Source organism: Epinephelus lanceolatus, chromosome 20 (assembly GCF_041903045.1).
Source record: "Epinephelus lanceolatus isolate andai-2023 chromosome 20, ASM4190304v1, whole genome shotgun sequence".
NCBI classification, from domain to species: Eukaryota; Metazoa; Chordata; class Actinopteri; order Perciformes; family Serranidae; genus Epinephelus; species Epinephelus lanceolatus.
In genome coordinates, this window is record NC_135753.1 from 10,697,837 (window position 1) to 10,723,380 (window position 25,544).

At 39.2% G+C, this 25,544-nt stretch overlaps 1 protein-coding gene across 1 annotated transcript in view; it reads left to right on the top strand.

The window, feature by feature from the left end:
* Positions 1–272: 272 nt before the first annotated feature.
* Positions 273–25,544, top strand: part of LOC117264790 (cadherin-10) — a 41,621-nt gene continuing 16,349 nt past the window's right edge. The window contains exons 1-4 of the mRNA XM_033639047.2: positions 273–573; positions 6,427–6,768; positions 16,978–17,272; positions 19,936–20,055. Coding sequence (XP_033494938.1) covers positions 6,559–6,768; positions 16,978–17,272; positions 19,936–20,055 — 625 coding nt within the window. The 5' untranslated portion in view covers positions 273–573; positions 6,427–6,558. The remainder of the gene's footprint in view (positions 574–6,426; positions 6,769–16,977; positions 17,273–19,935; positions 20,056–25,544) is intronic.

Consider the following 25,544-nt stretch of genomic DNA (forward strand, 5'->3'; position numbering starts at 1 on the left):
TTTGCTTTTCTTCCCGTTTTCTCTCTCCCTTTTTCTTTATCGCCAACTTGTGAATGGCAGCCAATCAGGGGCAGAGTCGCCTTAGCTTCAGCCTCGGTGACATCCACCGCCAGAAGTGATGCACTGCTAGAGAAAGAGAGAGGAGAGGACATAGAGAGAGAGGAGAGGAGGGGGAGGAGGTGGAGGAGGAGGAGGAGGAGGAAGGGGGGAGAGACAGAGAAAGAGAGACGGAGAGAGAGAAGAGATGATAGAAAGAAAGTGTAGAGGAGGAAAGGGAGAGAAGCCAGAGAGCGGGGAGGAGAAATGGAGCGAGGGAGGGCAGAGAGAAAGGCATAGAGCGAGGGAGGGAAGCAGGCAGGAGACTCTCTCTCTCCCTCTCTCTCTCACACACACACCCACCACACACACACACACTCCGATACACATTCGCACCAGCTGAGCTGTTGTCAGTCTTGGAATGTAAGCACTGCCGTGAGGAGTCAGATTCTCCACCGCTAAGCACTGCTAAGGAGTAGGGAACACAGCACCGTGCTCTCAGTGACACAGATGGATGCTAAGCTGTGAAAATCAAAGGTAAGGGCTTTTTTCTGATTAATGTTTAAGGATATATTTATATTTTTGTGGTGCCTCCAGACTCCAGGGGATGATCTGCTTCTTCTTTTTTTTTTTTGCACTGTGACAAAGCCAGACTAATGCAGCACTGTGGATATCTGGTGAAAAGAAGTGTTGCAACTTCAAAGAGGTTGATAACAGCTATACTGAGTGAACTGGGGGATGATTAGATTTGCTGTTCTTTACTCTTATCTTGAATTTGTCCTTATAATTTATTTATGTACAAGGCGTGTTTGAAAATGAAAGAAACTGAACGTGATAGTGCCACCGTAGATTCTCAGTAGTCTGTTTTTTGACAAATTGGAACTTTAAGCTCATTAATGATGCCTGAGAAAACACCTTAAATCAGCACAAGAATTTCAAGCATATATCAATAAATTTTAAAAGTCCATGACACCTGTCACACAGTGAATAACACTGCATATATAACTTTAACATTGGCACAATATTGTTTGGGGTCATACTGTTCTCTCCTAAAGACTGGCATTAACTTTATCACCCAATCCAAGATGCTTCATTCAGCTAATTGCTCTTCTGACTCCACACTCTGCGCCAGTGGGTGTCCATATATCTTAAATACATGTATAGATGCATGTGATTGGAATGTCTTAAGTGCGTGTGAATCTGTGTTTGCACCTGTTCAAGTGCCATGCCAAGCTCTCTCTCTCTGTGTGTGGACGAATTTGTCTGACTGCTGAGATGCAGCGAGGGCGAAATCATACTTGTGATGTGCTCCGGGCAGATTTGATGGAGAGGCACTGTACCATTCATATCTCTAAAAACGCATGGAGGTGTTTATCGTGGTGTTGGAGCGGCGCGACAAGAGCAGCCAACGGTGTTGCTGAGTATGTACATGTGCATATCCTCCACGGCACAAACTTAATCCACCCCTCACTCTTTTTACCGCCGCTCTCTCCCCAGCCGCCTAGTCCTCGGGTGTGCTGCCTCACACACCGACAGCTTTACAGTCGCCAAAGTGATATATTAGGGTATGGTAGCGTGCACCGGGTCATCCATGTAATGCCATTACTGTTTAGTGCAAATTAGCCACTAACACGCTCCCTGAATTATTGTCAGATATGGAGTGACCTTTCAGTGTTGAAATGAAAAGAGGTGGAAATCCATTCTCCCACACAGGCACAGGGGCTCTCATGAGCATTCTCACAGCTGGTTTTAAAGAATCAAACATGAATATTTATTTGCAAAAACACTGTGTGTGTTAGTGAGGAACAGGGAGCAGGGAGGAGGAAATAGGGGTTTTTTCCTGACAAAATAAAGGAATTAATATGGCCATTTTAGTCAGTTTTAATTTAACTCCAGCATCTTTCTATTCTTACGGCATTTTTTGCCACTGTGATTTTCTCATGGTGTGGCTATGCTAACCTTAAAATACTTCACATAGCTGTCAGGAAGACATATGTCAAAGTTAATTGATTATCATCACCTTGTTAAACTACATACACCCTTCTAAAGCAATCCCAATATAAGTAATGCATATATTTTTACATAATGGAGTGGATTTTTATGTAACATTTTCACTGTCAACATACCCTTTTCAAGAAAGAAGGCCCTCCCTCTTTTTTAAAGTAGCTTTTCAACGAGGAAGTGTGCACTGTATCACAAAATTGCTTAGAGGATTTCAAAACATGAGTAAAGCTTGCTGAGGTTTGCCAAAGACTGCAGCCAGCTGAGGCAGACTTGGGAAGGTCTAGGGCTCCACCAAGTGGAGGCTCACACAGGTGCCGCATCCCGGTCCATCAACGCCCCTCATGCTAGATTTACACTCTTGTCTGTGCTGCTCTGTCAACACTGGCAAGCAATCACTGGAGCTACTCAAACTGCCAATCCCAAAAACAGGAGTTTATTGCACCCGGCTCACATGTGTGGTTAGTGTGAGAGATGCTGCATTCATTCAGCAGCAGTGAATCATGTTACAGGATGAATGGTGCCGGTGCAAATGATGGAGACTAATCATGGCAGCCGTTTCGTGACCTTGCAACCCTCCTTTGCCCTCTCTTCATCTTTGTCTTTACTGTCTTCCAATTAATGTATCTCTGTCTCTGTTTATTTATGGGTCTCTCACAATATAGTCACTTGTTGAATTCCTCAACAGCAGGACTATAATTAAAAACAGGGTTTGAATGCCAGCAGTTTCAAACGTGGTAGATATCTGTGCAGCAGGTAGAAGGTTTTGGGTGGTAGATGTTTAAATATGTCGCCCCACCCTTATTTAACCCTGCATATGTGTATGAATGTATGTGTGTGTTGATCTGGGTGGTTTAGAGGTGTGTCCTTTGATGATAATGTGTAGTAAACCATACTTTTTTCTTTTTTTCTTTTACCAAAATATGACTCATTATCAGTTTAGTCCACTGATAACATCAGAAAAAATGTTTCCTTTGCGTTACATGACAAAACGTCATATTGAGGAGCTTCTGGGTCAAAGTGCAACACCACGTTAAAACCACACAAACAAAGTTGTATGCTTTCAATAATCTCTGTGCCCAAGGTTGAGAACACTGAGAACAGATGGTCAGTTTAGGTGTTTATACTCTCCCATGTATTTAGGATTATCAATTTATTATGCATGCAAGACCTCCTGAAAGGGCTTGCCAACCAGACTTGTGCTGCACATAATTATTGTCCTACTAAAGTCAGAGAAGCCATAAAAGTGCTTAGTTGCAATGCTTCGGTTTAATGTTCTTCTTTTTATTTTATTTTTTGGTTGGGAAGCCTGCACGTTCAAATTTGGGATGCATGTGCATACAAATTTATACAGACTAATGTGCAAGGCTCTGCTTTTCGAGGAAGAATATCCCGATGAACAGCTAGTTTATATCTGACCAAAGATATTCTTATTCAGCAACACAAGAATGTATAATTTTGCAGATTACAGAAATGGAGCGCAGCGGAGCTCCTGCCAGAATGAGCTTGAGCCAAGATTAAGAATAACAACCCCAGACAACACTTTAAAAGCATATTTAACAATTTGGTCTCTTCACATCTCTGTTTTTAATGCCAAGCCATATAAGCTGTCTACAACTTAATCTAATCATAAACAACTTTTTTTTCCCCCTTTAATAAACCCCAGTATTTAATAGGCTGAATGAGTTGGGATAATTCAGCTTGAGTCTATAGGATCTGGCACTGATTCAGCATGCTCACTCATCCTTTAATGGAGTGTTTGGAAGAATTCTAAAAAGACACACTGGCCTAATGCTTAATAGGCACACCACATCAAAGATTAATATCCAGAATGCTATTAAAACTCAAGGACAGGCTGGAATGATAATTAGAAAATGCAATCACAAGCATCAGACTAGATTAATTGCGAGGCGGCGTTTCCTGATTTTCGGGAACGCACGTGTCACATCGTGCCACATTATGGGCACGCACAACAAAATAACATAAAAAATGTAGTGCTGATCAGCATTTACAACATTATCTATATTTTATCTCCTCTCCCACTGAAGCAGTATTCTGACTAAATTAAAATCTCAGTACACTCTGTTCTGGCGTCAGAGAAAGACAAACTGTTGTTATTCGTATTATCTGGCTCAACATGTTTATATTTTTATATGTATTATAGAAAAGGTTTGGTCAGTTCTCTCATGCTGCTGTGGTTCTGTAGTCCTAAAGTCAATGTTCATCCATACCAGACTTTGATCAACTCAGCCAAAAAGTTTTCTGAATACTTGAAAATTATTGCTGATTAAACAGATTCAGTTGAGTGAAACTATCTGAGTGACTGCAAAAGAGCCGAATGAGTAATGTTTAGGTTGAGATCTCATTAGCCTGCTCATTTGATTTCCCATTCAAAGGATTGCATTCATTTACATTCTGCACTTCACTTTCATCAATGGTACCATAATGCTAATTCGTTCGTAGACAGTAACAGGCCTTTTGTCCGTGTGAATGCTCCCACTGACAATACAGCCCTTATTTAAGTGCTCTGGACAAATGCAGAGAAATTGCTAAAATGGCAATGTGCATGTTACGCAGCCTCCCCTGTGGTACACAGGGAATGCTTGTCAGGATAACTCTGGTATTCTAGCCCTCGTACGGAAACCCTGCTAAATGGGCTCATTTAGAAAGAAAGGCAAGATTTATTAGGATTAACTTCGAAAAGAGCATAAATTATGCATGCACACCCAAATTACCTATCAGGACGAGTCCTGATGGGGACTTTAAGGAGAGGACTACCAATAACACAAAATACCTTATCAGAGGCAGAAACCCTGACAAAGCTTGGGGTGATTTGGGCGGTTTTGGCATTTCCTCACACATCTCTATATATTTTCTTCTTTTGGAAGAGTACATCATGAAAACTATCAGAAATGTATGAATAGATGAATCTGAGTTAAAATCTTGGACAAATGGGTAAGGGGGATGAAAAAGATACATATCTTTAGCAAGACAATTCATCTCCACATACGGTAGTTGCTCTGTGATGAGGAATTGTTCAGTCTATAAAATGTCAAAAAAAAAGTGATAAACACTTCCCAACATTTCCCAGAACCCAATGTGACGTCTTCAAAACGCTCCTTTTGTCCAACTAGCAGTCGAAAACCCAAAGACAGCAAATTGTCACATTTAAGAAGCTGGAACCAGCAAATATTTGATGTTTTGCCTGAGAAATGATTAAGATGATTATATGATTATCAGGATAGTTGGTATTTCATTTTCTTTCAATGGACTAATCAATTAATTGACTTATCGTTGCAGCTCTACTTGAAATGTAACTGATGAAACACATCGGGAAAGAGTGCGAGGTTTCACTCAGGGTTTTTTTTTCCAGTTAGTTGAAAGAGAGCACCAGAGAAAACTGCATTTTAAATGGTATCTATCATTCTGTTTTTTTCTTGGGGGCCTTTTGTGTTGAATTCAATGTTCAATTTGTTCAATAAAAGAAACAATTTAACTTTTAATATCTGTTTATTTATCGCAAGCAATATCACGATATTCAACAATGTTATTGCACATATCATGCAGCCCCAAGCAGGCCATAGAAATACAAACTGAGCTTCAGTCAAGTGTTTTACAGTGGTGCCTCTCATTCATGGCGGAGGCATTCTGCTCCTGGAGATGCCTGTGCTCTGCTATTCAAATATACTCACCGGCTGTGAAGCACTGTTTGCAAATCATCAGTAATGCAACTTATAATTAGTGAAGTGCTGCTCACTCTTTTACTACTCAAACACAAGAAAACAAGGAGGCATGCCAGGGAGTTGTAGCTGCAGTGATTAAACATTTGAATTTGACAAATGCACGACGATGACTGCACCCTTTTGTTGATACATTTACATCGCAGTGGCTCTTTTATTTCTTTCAGTCATGAATCACTACCTTAGAAGTTTTTCTAATGACTTCTACTGAATATGTTTTGCATACTGTCTTATTATTAGATTATTTAATTCGTATGAATAAAAACACACCCGAATAGGTTTGGGTTGAGCAGGTTTAGGTTGTTCATTAATTTGTATTTTTCATTTTACAACCACTAAATTCAAATGTGTTTTTGAGTTTACTGATCTCAGACAAATCCAATCACTGAATTAGGACTTTTAAGGTCTCCTTCACTCGCACAATGCACATGTGCTGATTGTGTAATTAGCTGCTGCCCCAGTGAAGCACAAATTGAAAGAGAGACACGGCATACAGAAGAGAGATTTTATACATAAGTGTTGTCCTATTGTAGTCCGCGAGCTGTCTCAGTGCTTCTTCAACCCTGTTGATTTAAAGCCTATTGTAAGGGAGATACGTTAAGTGTCACAAGAGCACTTCCTGACTAAATTTTCTTTTTTTTTTTCACAGGGATCAAAAGGACATCAAAGAGAGGAATACAATGTCTGTTCTGTTGACACTGCCTTCCAGTGTTCATCCTATCAGAAGCCTATTACCATAATTTAGAAGTCATCCAGGACATTACCCAGCTGAGTGGATACCATGATAACCAATCAGGTTCTGCTCCTCCTGATGCTCACTATCCTCTGGCCCAGTACTGCCCTGCCTTTCACACCTGGGAATATTGGGAATCTGTTTGGGATGCCAGAGAGTGACGGGAGGATTCTCCAGCGATCCAAACGTGGATGGATGTGGAATCAATTCTTTCTGCTCGAGGAATACGCAGGAAATGACCATCAATATGTCGGCAAGGTAACGTGTCCAAACACAATGTCGGCAGACTAATTATAGAAGGTCTAGCTTGTTGAAGTACTGTTTGATGTAATTGGCTGAAGACGAATGGGCTGCCAGGAATCTGGCGGTTACAGGCACAGTTAACTGGAGCTATCAGATACACAGCAAGTGCACGTAAACGGCTCTCTTTTTCCTCAAGTCTTCCACAGTTCTTTTGTACAGTGCTTTTTCTAACATTGTTTGCAGAATGAAAAACATAGTCTAAAATCAAAATGGCATTGATTCCATGTTGTGCAGATGCCATCAATGTAAAAAAAAAAAAAAAGAACTCACTGATAACCCAAAACAGTGTGTGCTTTTTTCACCACATCAAATATTAAGTCATTTCTTTGACAGACAAGCATCATAATCATTGTTCAAGTCAGTCAATAATACCAAGGGTATATGAGTCATGAACCGACTGAGCTGAAATATTCTGTTGGCGAGCCCTATTCAACACCAGGCCTTAAAAAGAAATAGATTTTTCTTGACAGAATGACCCCTTTATTGTCACACGAGACTTGACAGACAAAAGAAACAGAATAAGAATAAGGAGACAGCAATGACTGTTGCTCAGTCATTGAAATCAAACGTTGACAGTCTACATACCTTCACACAGTGTTCATGACTATAATATGTCTATTAGGACCTAATATGTATTTAACTTTGTTTATAAGATCTCCTCTTTTAGGAAGTCTGACAAAGACTGTTATCATGTGGATGTAAAGGGGACCTGTTGCGTTCATTTTCAGTTCATACTTGTTTTTTAGGTTTCTACTAGAACATGTTTACATGCTTTACTGTTCAACAGACATTTCATTTACCTTATTCTCTTTGTACCCGAACACTTGTATTCACCCTCTGTCTGAAACACTTTGTTTTAGAGCCTATCTTAAGCGTTCCTCCAAAAAATACCTAGTCTGCTGCAATAAGTCAGCATTTCGTCTTCCAGATCTTGGCATCTCTGCACCGTCACTGCAGCTGACGAATGACTGTAAAAGAGTGTAGCAGCACTTTCTACTGTTGAAAAATCACCAATAGAAGCTCCTAAATACAGCTGGACATGTTTCAGCAGGAAAATGATTCAAAATCAAGGAGAAACTAACATAATCTGAGACCAAGATTACATTATTTCTTATGTTAGCATGTAGCTACATGTAGCAATGTATTTGCATCTGGAGGATGACTGTGTATAGCGACACTTTCTCCTGTTAAAAATCTCCAGTACATGCTTCTAAGCACAGACAAATATATTTTAGCAGGAATATGATCTAAAATCAGGGAAAAATTAATAACTTTGACTACCAAGATTACATTTCCCTGATGTTAGCATGTAGCCACATGTAACCTTGTACTTGCAGTTGAGGAATGGCTTAGTGTGGCGGCACCTTCTCATGTTAAATCTTGCCAATACAAGCTCCTAAATACAACCAGACATGATAAAGCAGGAAATTGAACTCTGGGAGAAAATTACAACATCAGCAACCAAGTTCATGGTCCAGACATTAGCATGTAGCTTCATGTAGCCTTGTACTTGCAGTTGAGGAATGACTTTGTATGGCGGCACTTTCTCCTGTTAAAACTTGCCAATACAAGCTCCTAAATACAACCAGACATGATACAGCAGGAAACTGAACTCTGGGAGAAAATTACAACATCAGCAACCAAGTTTATGTTCCTGACATTAGCATGTAGCCTCATGTAGCCTTGTACTTGCAGTCGAAGATGACTGTGTAAAGATGTGCTAATAAATGTTATCTGTTATTCTGTATGACATCTATTGCTCGTCTGTCTGTCCTGGAAGAAGGATCCCTCCTCAGTTGCTCTTCCTGAGGTTTCTACCGTTTTTTTTCCCTGTTAAAGGAGTTTTTGGGGAGTTTTTCCTTATCTGCTGTGAGGGTCCAAAGGACAGAGGGATGTCGTATGCTGTAAAGCCCTGTGAGGCAAATTGTGATTTGTGATATTGGGCCTTATAAATAAAATTGTTAGAAATTGATTAATTGAAATGCCTCTAAACACAGCAAGGTATGTTCCAACAGAAACATGATTTAGAATCAGGGGGGAAATTATCAACATTTGTGACAAAGATAAAATATTTTTCTTATGTAATGTAGCAGTGTACTTGCATTCGGGGGATGACTATATGTTGCAGCACTTTCTCTTGTTAAAAATCACCTACCAAAGCTTCTAAACGCAACAGGGCATGTCCCGGCAAGAACAAAATCTGAAATCAGGGAGAAATTAACAACGTCAGCATCTAAGATCATGTTTCCTTGACGTTAGCACATAGATATATGTAATGGTGTACTTGCAGCCAGGGAATGACTGTGTAGCGGCATGCTCACCTGTTAAAACCAACACAAGCTCCTAAATACAACCAGACATGATACAGCAGCTATTTGAAGTCTGGGGTAAAATAGCAAAATCTGCAACCAAGTTTATGTTCCTGACATTAGCATGTAGCGGTGTAGGCTACGTAATGCTAACACTTAGTGGCGTGCCTGGAGCAGATGACCATATAAATAAATCCGCCACAAGCTCATGTAAGCTTCTCTCATAAACTGAAAAAACTTGGAAACAGAGTATTAAGAACAGTCTGAAGCTTGAGGTTTTTGCTCACATAAATTACTTTTACATTTATTTATTTCATTTGAAACTATGGCATCATTTAATATGAACATCTAACATTGTGACATATATAAATGAGGGAAAATAAGGAAAACAGATCATCTTTAAAGACAGATAAGGTGCAAATGTGATAATCAGTATCAGGTCAAGTCTGACTCAAAACAGGTTAAAAACTAAAGGGTAAGGGCAAAGTGCTTTGAGACCAAATTCTAAAACTACAGCTCTTGCAAGACACTTTTTCCCATGAATCAAAAAAAAGAAGAGTTTCGGGACAATGCTCCTCCTCCCCACCCACCCAGATCAGAGAGGTTCTTGTCAGCTCACCCATGCTAGCACTATAAAGACAGGTGTGATGGGGAACGCTACAGTTATCAACTCGAGGAAGGGAAATGAGGTGACTGTCGACAGCCAATTTTCTCAGAGGAAGCTGGCTTTCATCACACACCTCATTCTCCGGAGTAAACAAGTGTCTTGTGCAAGGTTGAGTAGGGGGGATATGACAACTTCTTTTGCAGAAACCATCATCCTGATGTGGTGAAGAGAAAGGAACGACGAAAAATAAATGGAATATGGGTAAAAGGAGAAGGAAGAAGAAAACATATCAATCACGAAGGCCAATGAAATTCACCTTGTTGTGTTATGTGATGAAGCAGCAAAGGAAGTGCTAACTATAAATGGGGCCATCCCTTGATATGTCAGTGAGTGGTGCGATGTGGCGTTCGTCTCGACTCTTTGATGCTCTCTGGCACCCAACTTCTGTGGCATGACAGCAATCACATTCACCAGTTCCCCACTCTGCCTGTGTCCAATATCATTCACTATTAAACTGTCAGAAAAACATGCAGCTGTAATAAATTACTGAGGGGAGAAAATAGGGCAGACACATAGTGCCATTCTGCTTTACAGAAGGAGCTGCGGCGATCCGTATCACTAATTCAATCAGTTTAACTTTGGAGTTTTAGATAGAGAGACGGACTGTGATGGCGCCAGAGACAGATATACAGAGAACAAGTTAAATGACAGATGCATAGATAGAGAACAAGTTATATTAGGGATAGATAGAGAATAAGCAGAGCTGCAAAAAAAATTCAATCAACAGTGAATTACTGGGGCCTATTTTGATAATACAGTGCTGCGCCAACAAGTCTCATAACCCACAACATGAGTAAGCATTTTTGGACTTCCAGTTTCCTTGTCACAGAGTCAGTGGCTTTTTTTGAATGGGTTTTTGGTTGCCTGAAGTAAAGCCTGTGGTTAACACAAGCTAAAGAGACTTTGAAGTTTTGTTCTACGACATATTCAATTCCGCCTGATAAGCTATCGAAAGCTTGAGAATAGGGGCCCAGACATGAAGCAAATTCTATTTCAAAATGTGTTTATTAATACATTGTCAAGATTTAGACATAAAATGCATCAGATAAAGCTCTACTCATAAATGTTGAAGCTTTTACATGCCTTCTCGTTGCTAACAAGTGGCTGAACGAGACTAAAGAACGTCACCACAAGTTGTTGGAGGGAAAAAAAATGTCAACTGGCGCTGTGGGTTTATTTTGAATAAGACGGTATGTAAATGGTAAATTTCCTATGAACATCAACAATCAATGCACCTAGGGTACCTTGCACATTGTATCTGGACATGGAAAGTCCATGACCAAACATCAATATGTGACAAGGTCGGAGTGAGAATGTGTTTCAGAAATCATAAAAGTGGTGTTCATTTGTAAAGATTATTTTGCTGAACAAAAATTGTACATATCATATCATCTTCAACAGAGCTTTTTTTCTGCAGTCATCCAAAATCCAACGGTGAAATCGAATAGGCTTTTTGACGAGGGAACCAAGATGATGTTCACTTCCAGAGCTGGCCACCTAAAAAGTGCCAACCCTGCAGTACCTTATAGTTTCAATTATGTTTCAAGAAAACTCTCAACATTGTCAAGGTCAAGCTTCTCATTTGTTGTTTTTATTTGTCATGAAATTTAAGACATTACTGTGGCTTCTGAGAAATTGTGAATGTCATTTTTTCACTGCAAACTTTCAGTTAATTGATAAAAGAATGGGCCGATTAATCAAAAATGAAAATATTAGTTTGCAACCCTAAAACCAGTTACAAGATGAGTGGATATATAGAAAACAAGTTGATAGATATTACAACCAGTAGTCAATCAATAATAGGTGAACAAATCCACAAACACGAATCCACTATTTTGACAACTGATTAAAAGACTGGGCCTTTTCTCAAGCTAGAAGGTCAAACTTCATCTGGCTTCAGCCTTAAAAAGACTAAGATATGCTGCTTGCCTCTGGCTCACATCATTGTAATTTGATTTGAATGTCTTTGGGTTGTCGACTAAGGCTACAACTATTTTTTTTTGATTGATTTTTTGTTGATTTTTTTTTTCAATGAATGAATCAGCTGCCAGCAATCAAATGCCAGAAAATGGAGAACAATATTGATTAGTGTTTCCCAAAGCCAAGGGTGACATCCTTAAATGTCTTGCTTTGAAAAAAATAAAAAAAAATAAATTCAGTGTGCTGTCATAAAAGAGGACAGAAAACAAAAAAAGGACACCTAAGAAGCTGGAATCAGATTTTTTTTTCTTTTTCATAAAGGAATTAATAAAACTGATTTTTCAATTATGACATTAGTTGGCAATTATTTTAAAGCTGACAACAAAACGTTGCAGCTCTATTGCAAATTGTTGGTCGGATAACAAACAGGAAAAGCCAACATCTTTGGCTCTGGGAAGAAAATCTGGACATTATTTTCTATTTCTATTTAAGTCTGTAGGCAATGAAAATAATCTATAGTGGCAGCTGTAATTGATACAGCAAAGGCAGAATGGCCAGATAGTGACGATAGTAGATAGAAAAACAAATGAGAGGCAGACAGAGAGAAAGATACAAAGAGAGAAACAGAGAGAGATGGAGAACCAAAGACAAAATGCAAAAACACTTTCATGCCCAGCACAAAGCCATCAGGGCCTCGATGGTCCTCCTCATAAAGATCATTTAATGGCCTTTGCAGTGCACTGTGGGAGACCTTGTTTATTTCACATTCAATCAAACCTCTCCAATCAGCCCACACACACTCCCTAACTGTCACTCGAGGTTGATTTCTTGATTGTGCCAATCAAATCTGATGTAAAGAACAGCCACACTCTTGTATATTGCGCTTTTTAACCGAAAGGGAAGCAGTGCACCACTGCAACTGCACCATATAATAAATGCAGCTCATAAGGCTTATAAAGGTGTTCAACAGACACGCTGCTTTGAAGCTCACACACTAAGTGGTGTTGATGGATACCTCACAGAATGATAAGGAAAATAACTGCATTAGTAAAAGTAAGCGTTTGGAGCACTTACTCAGTAGCAATTGTCAACACTGAAAAAGAGCACAGCGTATTTTATGATTGCAAAAATACTATGCAGTGGCAGTGCATGAATCAAGTGTAAAACCTTCAAATCTCATTTTAACTGACTTTCACGGGGCCATTAATGAGTGTGAGCACTCACTGTGTGCAGCTGTGGTGCCCTACTTCTTAAGCAGGGCTGTGAAGTGTGAACACTTGCAATGCTGAGCAATACAACCACAAACTTTGGATTCTGGAGCATTTGAGTGGCGTGTTTGAAGTGAACTAAATCCTATTAAACTCCCGGTACACTGTATTGTCTTGTACCTTGTAAGGGAAAAAATGTGCTGCTCTAAATTAAAATATTCAAGGTAGCTCACTTTGTTGTGTTAATATTTTGCCAATGAGTATCCTTGAGAATTGGCAAGGCCTTGTTCGATACATTTATGCATGAATTTTGCAAAACTTGTATGAGCTATGGAAACTATAAAGCCCACTAGAGATACTGTAAGCTGTAACCTGCAAAATATACATTATAGTACAGTGTTCCAATGGTAAATAATTTCTGCCTATGTCTTAAGAGACAGAGGGAAAAAGCGACGAAGAGTAATTATTCTGTATCCATTCTGCACTCTATTTTGCTATCTCCTCTTTGCAGCACCAAGCCATGCTTACCAGAGACCTGACAAGAATTGCCAATGATTTTGCCGCTTTACTGACAATTCCTCAGTGTTTGTGCAAGGCGATTTAACTCATCAAGGCTCTCTTCTGTGCCTCTGTTGTAAGGCCTTGAAAACACTGTGTTTGTGCTGCAAGGCCTTGAAAGGGGAGCCACTAAATCTCTGCAAATATAGTGCGGTAGTGCTAACATTTGATTTTGTTAAGGCTGTGTGAGAAAACACTTTGTGCCACACTTTGTCAAGAGTATCAATGGCATTTTTTCCCTGGCCATACAAGAAGTAATTGATTTACACTACATGGTAGATGCAGAGTTTAGTGCACTTCGACATATAAAAACTCACTTCTGGTGTATGTCAATAAAAATCAACGACTTGGTTTCTATGCTTTAAGTCACTGCACTGAATACATGATAGCATTCTATGGGAAATCCCTGCAGAAATCAAACCTTGAGCCTTCATATTGCTGGTCGATTTAGATGAACAGGAGCATTATTATTCTTAGGTGGCATGTTGTCTCATTATAACTCTGCTCAACATTGCTTACTTCTGCAAAAAAACGACCACCACTCAGTAAGAACTTTACGTAATGGCCATGGGAAGAAGATCTGTTTATCCATATGATGAGGAAGCTGGTGTTATGTAGACACCTAATAATTAGCAAAAGTGCATGAGGTAAGGGCTTGCATACCCCCACGTAGAATGGGAGAAATATGTAAAATGCACACCACAAGGTTCTGCAAAGACTGTAAAATTCCTATTATCCTGTAGACAGCTTGGCTGCATAGGGTGCAGGCTCCTTTGATGGCTCGTTGTTTGTTGCTCTTGCTTCTCAGGTTCCTTTTCACAGGATTAACAACCAAGACTGGAAATATGCTAATAATCAGATGAAAACTACAGAAGAATACATTCAAAAGATTTGGAATAAATGCAGTTCCTGTGGTCCGCCTCAGTCTGAAATCGTATTGGCCTAATTATCACACAATAAGCACAGGGGTATTTTTGAATGGTAATAGTGCTGGATAGCAGCAATGATATATGTTCTCATGTTTGGCATTGCTTTGTGAGCATGTCCTTATGACTCCTGAAGCCAACGTGCTTTACCGCTACTGTGACAAACCTTTTCAAAGGACAGAAAAGGTGACCATGGTTCTATTCAAGATTTTCTTTTTCCCGCGAGTAAATGCACATACCTCAGATACGAAACCCTTTTTGAATGCAAAAAATGATACACACACTCCCCTTCTCACCAAAATTAGCCTGTCATTCATAGTCAATAGCGGTGGCAGCCTTCACATCCATAGCACGTCATAAATCCTTGGTTCTCTGGTGTACAGCTTCGGAGAGAATTCATATTCATAAACAATGAATAGACTCTCCCAGAACACAGATATATATGAAAATACAAGTTGAGATGTATTTGTCTTTAATAGACTCTGGATAATGGAGTTCATCTGCATGGAAATATTTTCAAACACGACGGCAAATACCGCGCATACTGTTCATTTGAACTTGACAGCATCTTGTTTTCACATGCGTCCCCATTTTTTAATTCTGCCTGAGAATAGCTGGCAATACATTTCTGATTTCCATTCAAAGTTGTACTGTTGACATCACTCTTCCAACTGCGGGGAAAAAAATATAATTAGTTTCCTCACAGCATGCAGACATTAATATTAATACGTTGGTGACGTACATTCTGTGTCCCTAACTACTTGTCATTTAAAATGTGAACCCATGAGATAGTGCTCTAAATATATCTGCTGACAGATTCCAGTACAGTAATGAGCTTGAACCAAGTGTCTGTCACAGTATGCCGCCATTACTCCTCCATGACGCTTGGAGCCGCTTCAAGGTGATGGATAGGTCAGAGGTGACTAATTTTAGCAATTGTTGCTGTAGGTTAGGTTTTCATCATTTTTCAAAGGCACAATTTGGAAGAAAAATCTAAGACTAATTTGATCTGAACTAATGGAGTGTGTCACACTTGACACCGTGGGTGCCAAGGCAATGTTCTGTTCTGAGACTGAAACAGATAGATTCCTCAGTGGGTTTGCGCCATTATTTCAGTGTTCACAAGAGGGTCAAAGTTTTCATACATCAAGACTGGTGAAAATGTAGTCGAGGTCCCCTTGGCCAAACAGTATATTCATTTTATTCATTCCCAAGGAAATCATAGTGTACGGTTTATTTACTACATGTTCAGTAAATAAATTAAGGGATGTAGAATACAAACTAACCTAAGTGTCAAGATACAGGGCTCCACAATTCAGGTAGACAAAAATAAACTTTATTCGAAAGAAGAAAAAAAACTGTGTGTCCCTAAGGAAGACATGTTGTACTGTTTATTTATTGCATTTTCAGTAAATGAACTTGGAGATGCAGAAAACAAACTTACTAAGTGTCAAGACACAATTACAACTCTGGTAGGCGAAAAGAAACTTCATCAGGAAAACAAAAAACATATTTTTACATATATATAAATATATTTAAGCTATATGAAAAAGAGCTAAACTGGCAAATCGGATGGACAGGCAGAGGGTACTTGCTTACGCTTTGGTTGAGGGTGAGAGGCTGTCAGCAAATAGATTTTTGGGCACAGGGAAAAGGAGCTCTGTGTGGGTACATGAGACCCTAAAAAAGAGGGTGGATCATGGGGAGTATCACCAGTTGGTCCAGGAGCTTTGCCTCTATGATGGCCGTTTTCAGGCAGATTTTTGGTTTGACAACCTGCTGCCTATCGTAGGGCCGCATAGCTCTGGGTATCCAGCAACTGCTACCACCATTTTCTCATCCATTGTTTACTAACTAGCCCGCCTCTCAAATCATCTGATTAGACAGTGGGTAAAAAGATGACGATAAAAAGAGATAACCTGGGGCTCTTTTCCGCTCTGAGTAGACGTTTTTTTCAACTCAAGGACTTCAGAGTGCTCTGGCAAAAACGCCAGAGATTGAACCACTGTAACATTTTTTACTGGCCTTCAATGAAACCAACGAAAAGAGAAAAAGAAAAAAATGTTGTCTACTGACAAAAAAGAGGTCTATTGCCTTTTTTTTTTTAGCTATTTTTCCAGAGAGACCACATTTTTTTCAGAAATGCCTAAAGACAACACATACACCTGCACTAAGAGACCAATTGCATTACATTTTTTTAAAACCTCTTTTTTTTTTTTATCTGATTGTGGCTGAAATTTTTTTCATGCAAACAGAATCAAAGGTATCAGTATTTTAAGTATTGTACTAGACTTGATGTTAGCAACAAAATAGGCAAGGATTTGTTATTATGTAGAGAGTTGTTCAAGGACATTGATTAGGACTTGTGAATATTTGTGATTTTTTCAGTATAATTTAAGTTCAAACAGCTATGTACTGTTGCCATTGGTTACAAAAAATGTCAAAATGTCAATGATGTGTTTTCTTGTTAGTGTAACGTGCATGACAGAAGAGTGTGCAGATAGAACCCCATGAAACATCACTCTACTCTCTCTAAATTTTACTGTATATATATAATGTTTCTCTCTAATTTTCAGCTGCATTCCAACATGGACAAAGGTGATGGCAATGTGAAGTACGTTCTGACTGGAGACGGGGCAGGCACCCTGTTCCTGATCGATGAGAAGTCTGGGGATATTCATGCCACCAAAAGGTTGGACAGGGAAGAGAAGGCTATGTACACACTCAATGCAAAGGTTCTGGATAGAAACACCAACGCAGAGCTGGAGCCTGACACAGAATTTAATATAAAAATTCACGACATCAACGACAACGAGCCAAAGTTTGCAAAGGAGATCTACTTCGCCAGCGTTCCTGAAATGTCTGAAGTGGGTAAGTTATGGTTTGTTTTATGATGGTTCTTTTAGAGATGGATGGATTTGTCCAACAGGTTCTATTTCAAGCTTCTGAAATGTTAAGTGTTGCTGCTTCTCTCTGTTTTATACTGTAAACTGTTAATTGGGTTATTAGTTGCAGCTCATTCTCTCTCCCAGGACCTCAAATATGGCAGTTTGCTAATAAGCTATCATTTTCTGATTCCAACGCACAAGGCACCCTTTAGCATCTGTATGAGGCTTTCAACTAACTTCAGTGTAAATCCATCTGGGTCAGTGGGTCAAACAAACACAGGGCTTTCACCTAGGAGACTGCTGTCTGTGTCTGGTGTGAAACCGAAAGTCAATGTTGAGGTTTTTTAACTTTGTTACGTAGTGACCTACGTTACATGTGTCAGGTGACATTCTAGTCGACTGACATCGGAAGTAAAGTTAAGTAACAATCATAAGCTATGATCCTTTTTCTAAACCTTACCTAACCAAGTATTTTTGTTGCCTACACCTAAAGTGGTTTTAGTGATGAAACCTACATTTCCTATGAACATAGAACTTTATTTTGAGCATGTAATGAGCAAAAATTGTCGTCCGTCCCTAAGCGTCCAAAAGTGACTAGAGGGATGCCTAGAGCGCCATAGTTTGAAGCATAGGGCCACTGACCAAGCTGACGTATTTGACGAGTTGAGAGTGAGAACATGTTGTTAGTTGGACAAAATATGCAATTTGAATAAGTCACAATTGACGCTGGCAAATATTGCCACAGAGATTTTTTTTTGCATTTTGTTGCTTTTGTTGTAATTTCAGTGGATTTGCAATTAATTGAGAAAATGATCAGCATATAAACCAACAAATTACATAATCATTGGTTGTAGCCATACTTTGTTTTCTAAATGTATGCAATCATATAATTAATTGAATGCTGCAAAAGACTTTTCAGGGAATGTAAAACATAACACAACAAAAACAAAAAAAACATTAACCAGTGTTGTTCAGCTGGCCCATTGTGATGCTGTATTCAGTTCCTCAAAGTTACTCACTCTTTTTGTGATTGCTGTTTGTTTGGTCAGGCTCATTGGGCATTCATAACAAGTAATGCCATTTGCCATTTTTAATAGGCAGTGAAAATATTGAAAGTTTAGATTGTCACACTCGTTCCAATTAAGGATTTGCCTCATTGCGCTTCACTTCATTCCATTCAAGTCATATAAATAAACCAAGTGGCATGAATATAAACAAAGCTTATGAAAATAATGCATGCAACTTGAAATCAATCCTCAATTATGTGACCACAAATTAATACACAGGAGCAATCAAGGGCAAATCAAAACCCAATTGCTTATATGACAAACAACAATGCCCTATTTGGAATTCATATTGCACTGTTCTTAGATTTCTCAGCTGCATGGATACTGACAAAAGGTGGGTCAGGGTCACCACTGCTCATCTGCGAACTGATAAACTGCCTTATATGTTCAGACTGAACACACTGGTTAATCAAGCCAGCCAGCCATGAAAAATCAGCAGCTCCCTTTTATGCTATCAGTGCTGGGACTAAGTGGGACAGATGTTCAAGGGTTCATTAGTATGCACGGAGACAGTCAGACCCAAAGAGGACACGGCAGAGGTCTCCTGAATGCCAAGGACAGTATTTGCAATGTGGCATTATTGAAACGCTTGGGTGGATTATGCCGGACCTAATATAGAAGTGACTCAGTGACAGGATATCTGAGTGGAACTGAGCTCTTTCTAAGCTTATATATGTATTAATTTAATCATTTCTATTTCTTTAACACACAAATTACACATATTCTGGCACCTATCACTTGGTTGCGGAGGCTCATGTGTAATGCATGGGGTCCCTGTGGTTGGACATTAAGTGATATGATACTGCAGGTGATACGGTTTTATTGCCAAATAATGCTTCACTACCAGTTGCTGGATATAATCCCAGCTGGAAATAAGAAACACAGTGTCCCTGAGTACAGTAATTACATCCCAGCTCCTCAACAGAAGCTTGTCAGTATTTATCTAATGTCCCCACACCTCTGGCTCCGACAACAGAGGTTAGAAAGAAATGCATCAGTAATATGACCTTGCTAAGCTAAGTCTTATATTACATTTGTTGAAGACTGTGCACCAAACATGTAACTGTTTGTTCACAGGCTTTGGTAAAGGTTTGATTTATCAGACGCTGTGATATATATTAACTAAGGAGAAAGAAATCTTCACTTAAAGTCTTGCTGTTGTAGAACCTTTCAGTCTCTGACATTTAAGAGATACATCTACTAGGACACCAGGGTTTAATCAACGCAGTAGGTTTAACTGAGGTGCCAGGAGAGACCTAGGTAGAGTCTGCAAGCCTATCACCTTTGTTTCACAGTTTCTTAAGCTGAAACAACTATCTTGATGTTCCTTTAAAAAGGGAAGAAATTACTACCGTTGTTCCTGGTAAACTTAGACATCACTGCCTTTTTGTAGCCGACTAATTTGATTTTTCTCCACAGCCCTGTTATTTGATAGGAAATTAGAGATCAGTCCAAATAACTTACTTACCATATGAAGAGAAAGTTAAAAAAAAAAACAAATGTTATGTTAGTTACTTAATCATGACGCGCAGTATCACTGCGTTGGCACTAAAACTGACTTTGCATGTTCTTTTCACAGGTACATCTGTTGCCACCGTAACTGCCAATGACGCTGATGATCAAACATATGGGAACAGTGCCAAGCTTGTCTATAGTATTCTACAGGGACAGCCATATTTCTCTGTGGATTCTGAAAATGGTAAGCCAAACACAGCAGGATCTATTGGATGCAGTTTCTAATGTTATGCAAGTCTGTAAACAGATTCTTTGACACTGCAAAGTCTTTCTGAGAATTAAATAAAAAGAATAAGGATTGAGCAGCTCATCAACACTGCTGATCCTATAAAACTAAAGATTTTACTCCACTAAACACTAGGGGTGTAAATCACCAGTCTCATCACAATACGATATTATATTGATTATTTGAAAAAAGATATATGCTGATATTACAAAATCTGCCATGATACAATTTTGATTCAATGCGATTAAGGTGCCTGCCATCGATATGAGACGATACTATATGCCCATATAACACACGCATACAAAAGAAGCTGCCACCCCTTTCTTTTTTGCTTTTGGCCATAACAGATAAAACCAACACATACATGCTGTAAATAAGTAACGTTTACTGCTTAAGTGCAGTAAAGTTTACTAGAGGGTCATGGGAGGATGCGAATGAAGCAATATTACATCAATTGGCCAAAGGGGGGCGCTATAGCAACCGATTGAAATTGCAAACTTTGAATGGGCATATCTCATGCCCCGTATGTCGTAGAGACATGAAACTTTGCACAGAGATGCCTCTCCTCATGAGGAACAAATTTGACTCAAGAACCCATAACTTCTGGTTTATAGATTTTCCACCATTTTGAATTTTTTGAAAAACACTTAAAGTCAATCTCTTCCTAGGAAGTTTGACCGATCTGCATGAAACTCAGTGAACATGATCTAGGGACCAATATCTAAAGTTCCCTCTTGGCAAAAGTTGGAAAACTTACTAAAACTGAGCTTCTATAGGGCAATGAATATTGCGGAGGGCGTGGCTCATCACATAAAGGTGTATAACATCTCAAGGGTTTCACCGATCACCACGCAACTTTGTAGGTATATGACCACACATAATCTGAGGGGACCCCTCCATTATTGACCCCATCAAACAAAATGGGGGCGCTAGAGAGCTAATTTCTTATCTAGGCCTAACCGCCACATCGATTTTTACTAAACTTGGTAGATATGTAGATCAGGATGTCTCAAGGTGACTGGAGAAATTTAACTCTAATTGGCAACTGGGTGGTGCTATAACAACAGAAAAATGCCTTAATAGACCCTTTAACTGACCTTTTTTTTTGGGTGGGCATGGCTTTGCTGGAGACAAAACAATTCTCCACAGACATTAGCTAGCGCTAGCTAGCAAGTTCTGTTGGATTGTTTTAGACAGTGGAGGAAGATGATATGAGTGGTGCATTCAGAAATATTCATTCCGAGTGTTCCGAGAGCACTCTGGCACAAACTGGACCGTTCCGTAAATTTGGAGCGCTGTCTGAATGTGTCTTTCGTGTATCCAGAACACCGCACTCTTTGAGCAACAGAGTGCAATCTAGGCACTCTGTCTGGGGAGACAGAGCAGCAGAGCGCCGAGCGGATTGAATGTGTGATTAACTTACCCATTCGTTAATTCATGTAGAAATAGAACGCTCCAGTTCTTCGAAAAGCAGGGCTCTCATTTTAGTGTAGAGTGTCAGACTGAATTTGCGATTGCACCATGTCAGGTCACTCACCCACCGGGACCATGAGTGTTGTTTGAAAAAGTTAAAACTGACCAACGGGACCAGACTGGCCGACCCGTATGCTCTCAGTGGATGGATGATGAAGGTGGGATGGCAGGCTTTGTGGTTGATTACTATGCAAATCTTAGAAAGGAGGACAACACTTGAACAGGTTTCCCCAGTTTGCTTTGCTATTGAAGCAAAGTCTAACGCACTAAAAAGATAGCGTTACAGAGAAATCCAATATTTCTCTTAATACCTCCCCAATTCCTGATTAGATAACCCTTTATACACATAACGTTATTCATCCCTACAACAGTAAATACTTTTCCCCCAAGTCTCTACAGACTCTACATTCAGTGAATGTAGAGTCTGTAGGCAAACCCCGGAGATCTTGCCTCCGGAAGAAGAGCGGAAGAGCCCTGGTTTCCCGTTGTAGGCTGTTTGTAGTCCGTGTGATATGGACCAATCACGTTTGAGCCGGCTAAACCCGCCCAAATCAAACCGGAATGCCAAAAAATCAGGGGTCTGCCCCCAGAGGCTGTATCGCCGTCTGCCGGAAGTCAGACGCCGAATACAGCCGATGGGTTCCGAGAATGCTTTTCCCCTAACCTGTTATGATGTCTGAGCTGCACATGCGAGCATTTTTGATGATCGCCTTTGTCCAGTCCTTTCATCTTATCACATTTAACCATAGTCTTTGTTTTTGTTGACAGGCAGTGGCGGCTAGTATGCAATAAAATTAAAGTTTTGAGCCATGACTCCTTCTATTCTGGCTCCCAATAACACAACAAGACAACATTTTAAAACTCCTATGTAGCCTACAGCCCTGTGGTGGCGAGTCTTGTTTTGCCTCCAGCTCATAAAATGACATCATTGTGACATTGGCCCTTAAAAGTGTCTATTGTGTTGTATTATGACTTTTCTGTAGTGTAACTTACAATCCAGCCTAGTCGTCAGGAGAAGATATTAGCATTGTACATTTCCGCAAACCACAAATACTTTACTTATTGTACCAACATTTCTAAAGTGATGCAATATGAGCTGACTTTATCATTGAAGGAGAAGGGGCTGTGAAGGGTGCGACACAAGATGTAAAAAAATAAAAAATAACAAAACTGGTTGTCTTTTAGCAAGTCATCGTTGTGTTTTCAAATGTGGGTGTTTTTTAGCAAGCCGGAGATGGTGCCTCAAAAGTGGTTGTTCTTTACAAAGAAATAGCTATATTTCATACCGAGACTGTGCCACAAAAAGTGGTTGTTTTTTTATTAAGACACTGAGGTCGTAAAAAAAACCAAACATGTTTTAAGCCCAAACATGATCTTTTCCTTATCATAACCAAGTAGCTTTTGTGCCTAAACCTAACATAACTTTAACCACAGTGCTGTTAAAAAATATTTTTGATGCATCTTGTTACATAATAACATAGAAATGGAGTGCATCTGTGGTTTGCAGAAAAATACAATGCCAACATTTTATCTGTTGACTGAGTTGTCCAGTCCATCATAATGTTTGATAACATTTTCAACTGGCAAGCTTGATCTTAAAGGTAAGTGTTTTCATGCTTTGTGCATAAATGGGACACATTTATAAATACATTTTTATCTTATTTTACTGTTACGTCACTTCACACCAGTTGTGTTAGTTGAGACAATTAAAATTTAAGTAGCATTATGCCACAGAATAGACAGATTTTGGTGAAATATGTTAATGCCATGGCTAATTTGGATATATTTATATAATGTAATTAATTTGTGTAAAGAATTTCTTGTTACTTACAATAGCATTCATCACATTTGTTATAATGACTATTGGAGGTATTAGTGTTTTCAAGAGCCTTTCAGTTACTGTGAGTACACATGTGGTTTCTCACATTTAAGGAGGAAAACCTGCAGGACAAGCACCCGAGGAAAAAAACTACACATGATAAAGCCGTGATATTATTAAGCTGTGTGAAGTGGGAAAAAAAAAAAAATCACTACTCGACTCCAGGTCTAAGTTCAATAGCACTGTCACCATCAGAGGAAAGCTCAAGAAATGGCAAGAGAAAACTACAGCCATTAATTTTAACAGAATTCAAGTTAGGGAAGTGTGAGTGGTGAGAAGAAAAGGAGTGACTTAAAAAGCCTGGGTACATATCACTTCCCCAGATCAAAACACTTTCTATCAAGAGGTGGTCCCAAACTAGAGGAGGGACCTTATTCATCCTGGTCCTGGATATGATAGGAGATATTTCACCCGCAGTTAAAGGTATCAAATGTGGTGTATAAGGGGATTGAGAGACCAGCCATCATGCTCTGAAGACCTTCACCAAACCATCTGTCAGACACCCAGCCCTGCAGCCAGTCTACCAGCCTGTCAATCAGCTGGCGTGTCTGTAATCCAGTCATATGAATAGTCAAGATGCTAGCCTGCAAGATAATCCTTCCGTGGGAGAGCAGGCTTATACAAGCACCTCCACAGACCTTAAATATCAGCTCTTCCTCAGGCAATCAGACATCCTGTGAAGAGAGGAGCCTTAATGGAGGACATCGAGACCCTGAGGTGCCAGCTTTATAAGGCAGAGCAAAGTTAAACAGGAGACTCTGAAAATACCAGCTAAAAAAGGAAAGAAATGAGCTCGAAAAACCTCGAAAACATGAAGCTACAAGAGGAACTGAGGGCTTCAAAATGTTCGGCATTGAAAAAGTATAATGCAATCTAATGTTTCTGTTCATAATGTTCAATGTGAATTACATTCTTTAACTTAATTTTATTCATCAGTCTGATTTATTACATCACTCATTCTTGAGAACTGGGACAAAATCTTACTTTTGGGGGGTTTTAATATTTACTCTTCATTTAGGCTGGATGAATATATTTTAAAAGATTAAAGTATTGACAATTAGACCTTGAAATGTGCCAAACTCCCAGTGATTTTTTTTTTTTTTTGAAAAGCATACATAATGAGTTTCACAGGTGGAGCTGACATAAAGTTATATATTTATATATACAAGTTATCTTCAATACAAATCAAAATACTAATTTTTATACCATATGTCAGCAATATTATTATATGAATTTATCAGAAAACAAAGCTTACCAGTACTTGAGCAGCATCCCCATCTTTTTGGAAACCAAGAAGTGAGACAGAAGTCCTTGTGATAAAACTAAACCCCTTTTACGCCTGATTAAACGCCTGATGTTTTTGTAGAAATCTGACAGAGTTGACAAAAATCTGGGACAAATCCTTAAAGGTCTAACATTTTCACAACAAAAAATATTTAAAAACAAAGACAATTATAGCAGTATATTTTTACTCCAATGTAATCAGTATGTAATGTTAGTTTTAGATTTGGACAAGGCTGTTTTCTGGCATAGGGCAAGTTAACAAGTTGAAAAATTGTAAGCAGATCAAAATATTTTATAAATCATAAAAATAGTAAATCCCTGTGCACAGCGGCGCAGTGCTTCTTCTAGGTGCCAGCTGGTGCAGGATAAAACACAGTCAAGAGTTCGAAAACAAGCGTTTCGCTTGTTGTGTCATCAGATTCGCGAATCTGATGATGCAACAAGTGAAACGCGTTTTGTTGTTAAACATTTTTGAATAAACTTTGTGTCAATCCTGATATTCTAGTGTGCGCTGGAAGTTTTTGAACTCTTGACTATTTTATAAATCATATTTATTTCATACATATTAATCCTTTGAAAATAATGTTTCAACCCAGAAACGAAACCAGTGTGTAAAGTTATAATTTTAGGAAAGTTTTTGGAAGGACATGATTTGTCCCAATTTGTATGAATGGGCGACATCTTTCACCAGTGGTGTTTATGACATATGCTTCAATTGTATTTGGTTCCAAAAGCAGTTCATAGTTGGAGACCATTTGGGTTTTTTTTTTGTTTTTTTCTTTTCATTCTAGACAAATTTGTTCAGTAGATA